Here is a 9,844-nt window from a genome sequence, read left to right on the forward strand (position 1 = left end):
CTCTGTCAGTTAGCGTAGCGGCTGAATGTGGCTTTGCTACAGACATGCACAGGGCTTTTACAGAGTTCTGTGAGGCTCAAAACTTTCTCTCTGAACACTGCAGTTGGATGCTGAATAGATTTTGTGCAGGATGGTGAAGCAAAGGAAGTGAACTATGCAGCACTGGATTTCTCTACAAGGGAAGTGAATAGAGGAAAGAAGAACAGAGAGTCGCACCGTGGAATGTGTGTCCTCGATTGTTAGAGCAGGTTACCACAAGCAGCGTTACTCTGGTCTACAGGCCCGAGCACTGCTCCCCACATCTCTACAGAGAGCACCAGCTCACCCCTCAGTGCCACCGCACAGTCACAAGAAACAGCTCTTTGTTCGCTTTGTTCATGAGTCTGTGGGACAGCTCGAGGAGCTCAGCTGTTTTGTTAATTGACTGCATGACATGTATGCGAGTACTTCTGTCAGGTCACATGTTGTCAAAATGTCTTGACCTTTGCTTGGTTTTGTTGTTTTATTGACATGAAAATAGAAATGTATTTTGTCTTCACATATGAAATAACAGCAGCTTCAGTCATCACAAATGCTAAAGGAAATGTACACACAGTATGCTGGTGAAGTCATAGAAGCTTGATAATACTTGTTGTAAAATTTACATTTTTTATTAATAATTTAAAGAATTTGTCTATTGAAGGGGGAATCCATTGAGGAAGAATTGTGCTATTACAAATGTGTACATGAAACTGACAGCTAATGCTTTAAGAGAACAGCACAGAGTTGACCTGTTGAATCCACATGAAGCGTTCTGACAATAACATGAAGGAAAAATGGACACGAACAAGTTCTCATTTATTTACAGGAGTACAGGTAGCATAAAGGTCCACTGCAACATGGAAATACACGCTTTTAAAACCTGAAAACCTGTCTGTGTGGACTGATTGTGGTCATTTTGAAATTTAACTGCATTTTAATGCTATATAGCATAAATATGTTTTTGAGGGGGAAAAAAAACAAACTATATAATTTTTTGGTTTTCTCCTTGTTTTGCATGAATTTAACAGGAAACTGTGTCTAAGCAGATAGAGATGTTATTTCAATACAGCCAGTCAGATCTAACATTAGTATCGTGATGACTTAAATGTGATTTCAGTTGGACTTTCAGAGCTCACATAAATGCTGGCCTGTTTGATTCTTGTTAAGCTGTAAAGTTTTTCATTATTTCTGGCCTTTTTCAGATACAAACAATGTTTGTTTTGCATATAGGTGCTCATACTGACACACCAGACTGAAAATAGATACTTCTTTATTTTTTTAACCTTGACTATTTTAGTTTTCACAGACATTAGTTTTAAATGGACATAATCAGAAAGTTTCTGGAGGTTTTTTGTTTTTACAGGAGACACTCTTTGAGTTGAAAATAAAGCAGGCTCAAATTACTCGTTGAGTCTTTGTTATCTGCACTCTGATTTGATGTAATAACTCTTTGTTTGACTCATGGGGATGAAACACGTCAAACTCAGAGGCACTGACAGACTTAGCTGGAATTGACTGAATGGCTAATCCAACTCAAAAGCCTTGACAGCAGCGTAGATCCTCTCTCTCTCTGCTGCTTTTGCACCCCTCGTTTCACCTCTGCCAGTTTTCATTATGGTAAAGACGACAGCAGAATAAACAGATGTGCCCTCATCAGTCTGGGAAAATACAATGAAAATTTTGTGAGATGCCGATCGCGAAAGATGCATTTAAAAAGAAAAAGGGAACTTTTTTTTAGAAGGTTAATCTTACCTTTAGATTCCTTACATGTTGATTTTGCTGTCCACCAGTGGTTACAGCGCCTGTTACGCAAACAATGAGATTCTTCAATTAATAAAATTAAAGTGGAACTTTTCTGTGGGTTGATTCATACTCAGCACTAATGTGAATCCAGTGAAGTTGACTTACCAGTGTGACGATCACAAGCCTTCATGAGACAAACGAGCAAAGCGATGATAATAAGACTTATAGCCAAAGCTAGCAAAAACAAAAGTGTGCTGGTTCCCTTAGAATCCCACACGTTGACTGTTGAAAGATTAGAAATAAAAAGAACAAATAATGAAAAGAATTAATAAAAGTGTAAACAGATATTTGTCACATCTTATCTGAATGGATTCTATCTGATTTCCAGTTAAATATACAATTATGTTGATTTCATCATTATGGAGATGGGCTGGTTACCTTCACTGTCGGGTTTTGATCCATTTCCACAAAATATCTCTTCACATGTGGCCTCGGCACAGACGTAAGTCCCAGCATCAGAGGAGCTGACGTTCCTGAAGAAGCTGAAGGTACATTTCTTTGCTGACAGTCCATCAGGGTTCGTTTCATTGTCTTCAACACTGTTTCCTTGAACAGAACTAAAACTTGGGTGAGACTGATGTGATCCAGATGTGAAACAGCACACAGTGTTTTCTCCTGGACGGGCTTTGTTCTCAGAGTCCGAGAGGACTGGACACTGAGGAGTCACCGAGCCTCCTGGAGTGACTGGATCAGATGGAGGGACTGTAGTGATATCAGGTTCTGGTCCTGTTGTAAAAATGAAACATTTCAAGCACTAATTTTCATGTAAGAACCACATTTCTACATAAAACTACATTTTTTTTACATTTATGAGTTACATAAACATGTGCCAACTTAATATGATCAAGGAAAGAAATCAGAGTTAACATTTGAAGGAATCTGAGAAATCTGTCTTTTTTCAGCTGTATTTACCTTCAACTCTCAGGTCTACTCCTTTCAAAAACATTGGAATTTGTTGCATTTTCATACAGTAGTAAACTGCAGCATCACTTAGCTTCACGTTTTTTAAACGCAGAACGAATCCTCCGGTCTCTTCTGTGGCTGTAACATCAGGATCAACACTATTAGAGCTAAATGCTCTTCGTAAGACCACAGGAAGGTTTCCAGAAGCTTGTCTGATCCAAACCAAACCCCCAAAGTTGTTGTAGCTACATGTCAGTTTCACATACTGTCCGACAACAACAGTCTTTGTCTCAAAGATCTGACCGGTGCATCCTGCAAAGACATTAATTCAAATTAAAATCAGAGACAGAATCATGTTTGATCTTTTCTAACTTACTGTACGAGAATAAAAATACTTTAAAAATATATCAGGAGTAAATCTGAAACTGTATCATACACTTACGCCCCACTCTGAGCATCAGCAGTAAGTAAAATATGATCAGCATTTCTGGTTGATCCACTTCACACAGCTGTAAATACAGACTGTGCTATGGAACAAGTCACTGTAATAATTATATTAAGAGGGAGGGAACTATTTCAGAGCAATCTGATTGGTCTCTCGTTATGTTGGCATTTCACTGTACTACCGCAGCGGAAATAATCACAACCAACGTTCCAGCCTAAACACATTAAACAAAACCAACAGCAAGCCTTTGTTTCATGTCTCACGGTGGGCCTCCGCAGCATCTCTCCTGTGAAGCACATCAATGACAGCACACGTAGCGGATTTCAGTGTGTTTCTGATGATTTGATATGTGATTCAGAGCTGGTCCAGCCTCAACCAATCACGACTGTGACTGCAGATTGTGGGCGTCCAGACTGACCTATGAGGAGTGTTTATATGTAAGTATGTTAAGAATTATAGGATTCATACGTCCAAAAATGGCATTGTTGCCTTTTAATTAGCACTACACATAAAACAGTGGATCCTCCTGTAGCTTCATGGCTAAAGCTCGACAGGCACTGCACCGATTCATCGTTCTTAAAAACGATGACCTTAAAACGCAGTAGCTGCATTATTTGTGGCCTCCCACATTTACTGTCTGTGTGTTGAGATTTAGTAGCACTAGGTGGCGCTGCGAGTCATCTGTTCTCTTCGCATCGCTGCCATCTGTTGGTGAAAACCTGATGATTCAATGCACAGCAGATAAAACTGATGACAAACACCTATTGTTCACTAGCTCAAGTAATATATTTGTAAATGTGTCTTTACTACGATCATTTGAAATCCAGCAGCCGTGTCAGGCCCACTGGGACAAAGGGGATTTTAATTAATCTGATTTGTGTGAATGAAACAAACAAACAGAGGTCGTCACACTGAGTCAAAGAGGAAGCCAGAGGAGCCATTTTAACCGTCCCAGGAGCGGATGATTTCAGGCGCCATCAGTGACGACCCGCCCACACAGCCATGTGTGATGAAACAGCACAACACAGAGAGGTGGAGGGCTGCTACACCACCCTTTAACTTTAGACCCTGCTGTGAAAACAAGTTGACTGACAACTGGGATCCACATCGCTTGTATATAAAACTCCCAATTAAATACCATCGAGAACAACAAGACCCCAAACTCATCAAAAGATAAACAAACGGAAGTTTTGTTCCTTGGTACTGTCTTGCCTCAATCCCTTTACTGTACACTTAAATATGCATGATGTCAATCAACTGTAAAATGTCATTCAAATAAATTAAATTTGCCTTGTGACATATAAATTAGTATTTTTCTGTGTGAGTGTGTGTTCACATGCATTTCAGCTCACCACACAGATGATGCATGGAAAGTTGAGCATGGCTGTGGTTGGGCTGCTAAAATAAGGTGTGATTTCCTTTTTTTCTTCCTGTCATTTTCACCATTTCAGTCTACAGAGGGGGGGAGGGGAATTTCATGAAGTTTCTTCAGCACAGCACGTGGAATAGCAATAGTTTGATGGTGCGGGACCTGGTCAGTGACACAGTACTTCATGGAGTCAGTGAGGGTTGAGCTACACATTCACAGGTCCAACCCAGATCTTAATGGAGGTGCTGCATAGAGGTGTTTACGCCTACTGCTGCTGAGCCATGACCTCTTCTTCTGCATCTTTTAGTCAAGCCACAGGGACTACCACATATTTCATATGTCGTCTTACAATGACTCCTGATTTTCTGGAAAAAAATCCATCAGAATGATTTATGAATGATTGTCGCCAGTCGGTGAACTTTTCACTTTAAACGGGGGGGACAGGCCCAGCGGTAGTAGGTGGTAGATGGTAGAACATTACAGTTCCTAGACCAAAGTGATAAAGTGTGGGCCACAGAGAAAAGGTGCAACCACAAATCTGTCTGACACTTCAGCACCACGGACAGCACCATGGATTCATCAATACACAGCACAGTTAGGCTACTGATATGTCAGAGCCAATGTCAGGGCCATGGATTCTAAATCCTCAGTCAGATAAAGGACCAATGAGTCAGGCAGACCAACATATCCAAATACACAACCCACATGCCCCTGCATTCTTTCTGCTACCAGGGAATGGCGGGGGGGGGGGGGGGGGGGGGTGGTGGCAGGCTAACAAGGGGGATGCATTTTGGTCATTTAGCTAGCAAGGGGGATGGCATCACTGCTCAGTCCCCCTCAAGTCACCTACCGGTTATCGTCTTGCAGCATTATGTCAAATTCCTTTCAGAACATTAGCTAGCTAGCATAGATTCTGTTTATCAGCTAGCAAACAGCCCATTCCACTCTCTAGGTTTGCATAAAGTTCGGATCAGAGAAGATATGATGAGAGGAGAAAGATGAGAGGAGTAGATACGATAGAAGGATGAGAGGAGAGAGTGAAGGAGAATCTGTTGGTACTACACTAAACGTTGGTGAAAATTTGAATATTAGATTTCACATGATGTGCCCACAGGACAGGATGGACACAGCATAAACATTATCACTGTGTGGTTAACTTGGTTGGCTCAAACCTCACCTCTCCTCCTCTGCTTTGCAGTGTGATGCACAGCACATGTAGCACCATTCTGACACAGGGTCAGAATAAAAAACTGTTTTTGTCTTTAAGGAACCTAAACATCCATTCATCATAAGGAATAACATATGAGGGATAACAAATTGTTTTCTTTGATCACGAACTAATGACTCTGTCTGATGTATTGCCAGTCGATAAGCTTGACTCTTACTCCTTCTATCGCACCTCTTCTTGATGCACTTTAGGCACAGTAAAGCTCACAGAGGCCAACCAACCAGAACGTAGAACATTTTCTGATATCTCTTGTAGCGCTTCCCTTCTTGTACCTCTAACCTCACTACACATCCTGTTGAAGCCCATAGTCAGGTTTCATCTGAGTAAGCAGCTTCAGCGGTTGGTCGAAGGCAGAGAAAACGGCCTGCCACAGCTTCTGCCTCTTGCATGTGGCTTTGCTTGTTGTTTTCAAAGCATGTTGCCTTTACAAAGTATCCTGCAACTACAAATACACAGAGGTTCTCCCCCCAGAAACCGAAATACACTGAATGTACTTACAACATAAAAAGCTTCTATTTTTTATCTTATCTATAATTGCAGGATGCTGTGGTAGACATTCAAAACAATGACTGTTTGTAAAGTTAGATGACATGACAGCTCCTCCCTCCATGTTAGCAGATGGGATATGAGCCAAGCTAAAACAATCTAAAATACATTTTTCCCAAAGATGGTTTCTACTGTTTTCGGTAATTGTTATGTGCTGTTAAATTCAAAAAGAAATTTGGTGTTTATTAGTTATTAGATGCTATAAAATGGGAGTGGAATGTCATGATTGACAGCTGGTGCAATTGGGTTGGCAGGTGTATGGGTGGGACTTTGATACCATGGGTCCATCACCTGATCACTACTGAGCAGTCTCTGGCTACCAATGACGTCAACAGTGCAAGACGGCAGCGCTCATGTCCAGGATATTTCTGCCTAATTTTTGTCATGTGGGAGGAAGTGGAGACGTGTCCTTCATCTGTATTTACAGCCATTTATTCAAAATCACTGCAGGGTCTGTCTATTTCTCTCTCTCCTTCTTTAGTTCAGGTATTTACTACAGTTTTAACCATAATGACAAATATAAACCCTTTAAACTCTAATATTTTAGATTCATAAACGCTTTATTCCAAATGCAGTTTTCTCACAGAGACACCTCACAAACAGGATGTCTGATTTTAAACCACAATCTGCTTCGTGTCTGTTGCTTTGTTGCGCCTAAACCTAAGCAGACCTAAACCACAGCGTTGTCACAGCACAAACTGGAAACATAAACTTTGAATGTAAAGAAACGGAAAGTTTCAACATATTTGCAGAAACGTACAGAACCAACATTAGTTCTGGTGATTGGGTTGGATTACTAATCCCATCAACTCTATTGCTAGACAGACCATTGATACTGCAGGCTGCTCCAGCTCCAGGTCACAGTTAATAACATTCAGTCTCCAAAACAATTTTAGGCCAGGCAGATAAAAAACGGTTCGATCAAGGTTAAAAAAAAAAAAAGGGATTCAAACTGGTCTCTGGTCATGAAAGTCAGATGTGGTTGAGGCTCTTCTGCCACCCTGACCTGCACACCCTTACTGACATCTGCCTCACTGTAATCCCATTACTTTCCAATTACTCATTGGTACAACTAAGAATTACCATTTTACTAATAACTTGTTAGTTTACTTTCTTTGCTCTGCCCAGCTTTAAAGAACTCCTAATCCCTCTCAACATTATGCCGCATATTTCACATTTAACACATGTAGCAATAGAAATGAGTCACTGGACAAAGTAATCACATTACTACAACGTGCTAGTAGGCAATGCTTTACTTCCCCAGCACTGCACCAGACCTACATCACGTTCTGCAGAATCACCAAACGTTGATGCCATTCCTAGAGGCGCTGTGGTGAACGCCACACCAACGGCCACGTACAAAATAAACAACGTACATTTTAACCTCGTATTAGGCTACATTATCACTGCGTGTGCTATTCAGTTTATTATCTACACACTAGCATATCTTCACTTCCAAAGCAGTGCTGTTCATCTGAAGTTGACTGAAAAGAGGGTGTGATCATGGGTTTGGTAGACTTAACACTACGTGCATTGCCTGCGTTTCAGCCAATTGCTAATCACTTCTACTGTGTCAACACCTCATGTCTATATATTTCATTCAAGTGGGAAGACATCAGTTGCGCAAAAGAAGGTCACTCTACCACGATGATCGGAAGAGTGGCTGCTTTGAGTCTTCTCAGTACATTGTGTTTATGTAAGTGCACTTTTTGTCTCAGATTCAGAGTATTACTGTGGTAATAGTGCTTCGACTTGTTCATTTTGAACACTGTAAAAATATGGTAAAAACGCATCAGGTCATACAGACGTTCAGACAAACTTTTTGTATTTAATGTTCGTTTTTCACTGTTTCTGTCCTGTTGTCTTGTAACCCTGTTGATGGTCTCTTTTCTTCAGCCCTGACTCAAAGCACAGACGTTCTTCAGCAGCTCCCTTTGACTGTGGCTGAACTTGGTGATAATTTGACTCTGACTTGTCCAGCCCCTGACGATAAAACCGGGTTCTTTTACTGGTATAAGCTGAACTTTGGATACATGGTCCAAACTGTTGCAGGAGGAGCTCTTTCCAAAATATCACTTCAAGGACAATTTAACAACACAAGATTCACAGTGACAAACGTGAACACTGTGTATACTCTCAACATCAAAAACGTTAGCAAAGAAGATGAAGCTACATACTTCTGCCAAGGAGGGACAGCATACGTAATGAAATTTATGAACGCTACAGTTTTGGCTGTGAACGGTAAAGTATGTTCATTTCAATGACGGTCTTTGTTATGTCTGTGCCCATAGTCAAACAATCCACTCACTAATTCCTGCCTTTTTATGAATCACACAGATCATAAAAATCAGCAGAAGTCTGTCTATGTGAAACAAAGTCCGGAGACTGAGTCAGTCAAGCCGGGCGGCTCGGTGACTCTCCAGTGTTCGCTTCTCTCCAGAAACAAAGACAACACAGTCCAGTGTCCAGGTGAACACAGTGTGTACTGGTTCAGAGCTGGATCAGCAGGATCTCATCCAAGCTTCATTTACACTCGCAGCAGCAATGTAGAAAAGGAAAGGAGCTGCCTCTACAGTCTGTCCCAAACTGTACGAGACTCCTCTGATACTGGGACTTACTACTGTGCTGTGGTCACATGTGGACAGATCCTGTTTGGTGAAGGAACGCAAGTGGAGACAAGTACGTCTTTACAGCTGCATTGAAATAACTGTATATTTATATCCGTTTTTGATAATTGTATTTAAATTATTCACAAAAAAAGTTCAGTACTTTAAATGTCTTATTAGACCTTTTAAAAACTGCAGTTGTTTGAGAAAAACTTGGCACTCATCATAATTAATGCTGAGATTTCGGATGTGATGACGTAAAACTGGGCGAGAAACACCAGTGGTCAGCGAGTTGGAAACAAAGCCCAGATCTGTCAAACTTATCTGGACGAGAAAAGAAGGTTAACGATAAATATATTAATCAATTGTTTGTATAATGTGAAATCATAAGGAGCATTACAGGTGCCCGTCACCATGTTCAGAGATCTTCAAAGTCATTACTCTTTATAATTACACAGAATTTGATAAACTACATCATACCTTCTGCAGTATATAAGCTATTTTGTGTTGAGCCTCCTGAAAGTCATGGATGAGGGAAAAGGTCTGCTGATATTTTCTTGTCATTTCAGGACAGGAATGGGATCCAGCTCACATTGTCCTCGGGATACTGTTGAGCCTCTCTGTGATTGTGATTGCTGTCCTTATTTTCTCAAGAGACTGAAGGTAAGTTTAGCAGCACTGCAAAAACAGAGCACGTAACTTGTTTTTTTAGGATTTTTTTTTTTTTTTTTTTTAAACGAAAAAATACAGGGCAAGGATCCAGGTCGCCACAGAATGATTCACTGATACCAGATTTGTTGATGAATCCAGGAGCCCTTACCACTAAACTTCCAATATGCAGGTCATAATACACATAAAACAAGGCACGTTTGTGACCCACATGCACAGGCGAGAGCCGTGCAGGACCTATAAATTTATGTACA

The 9,844-nt window shown here is 40.8% G+C and overlaps 1 protein-coding gene across 1 annotated transcript; it reads left to right on the plus strand.

The window, feature by feature from the left end:
• Nucleotides 1-7,955: 7,955 nt before the first annotated feature.
• On the plus strand, nt 7,956-9,582 carry LOC143326230 (uncharacterized). Its single transcript, XM_076739778.1, has 4 exons — nt 7,956-8,011; nt 8,212-8,556; nt 8,653-8,994; nt 9,491-9,582. The coding sequence occupies exons 1-4, from the start codon at nt 7,963-7,965 to the stop codon at nt 9,580-9,582; spliced, it is 828 nt and encodes a 275-aa protein (XP_076595893.1). The 5' UTR covers nt 7,956-7,962.
• The last annotated feature ends 262 nt before the right edge of the window (nt 9,583-9,844 follow it).

Source organism: Chaetodon auriga, chromosome 9 (assembly GCF_051107435.1).
Source record: "Chaetodon auriga isolate fChaAug3 chromosome 9, fChaAug3.hap1, whole genome shotgun sequence".
NCBI classification, from domain to species: domain Eukaryota; kingdom Metazoa; phylum Chordata; class Actinopteri; order Chaetodontiformes; family Chaetodontidae; genus Chaetodon; species Chaetodon auriga.

Coding starts and splice junctions, on each gene's coding strand:
- LOC143326230 (XM_076739778.1), top strand. CDS start 7,963: ATGATCGGAAGAGTGGCTGCTTTGAGTCTTCTCAGTACATTGTGTTTA. Junction 8,012..8,211: donor TCTCAGTACATTGTGTTTAT/GTAAGTGCACTT, acceptor TCTTTTCTTCAG/CCCTGACTCAAAGCACAGAC. Junction 8,557..8,652: donor TACAGTTTTGGCTGTGAACG/GTAAAGTATGTT, acceptor TGAATCACACAG/ATCATAAAAATCAGCAGAAG.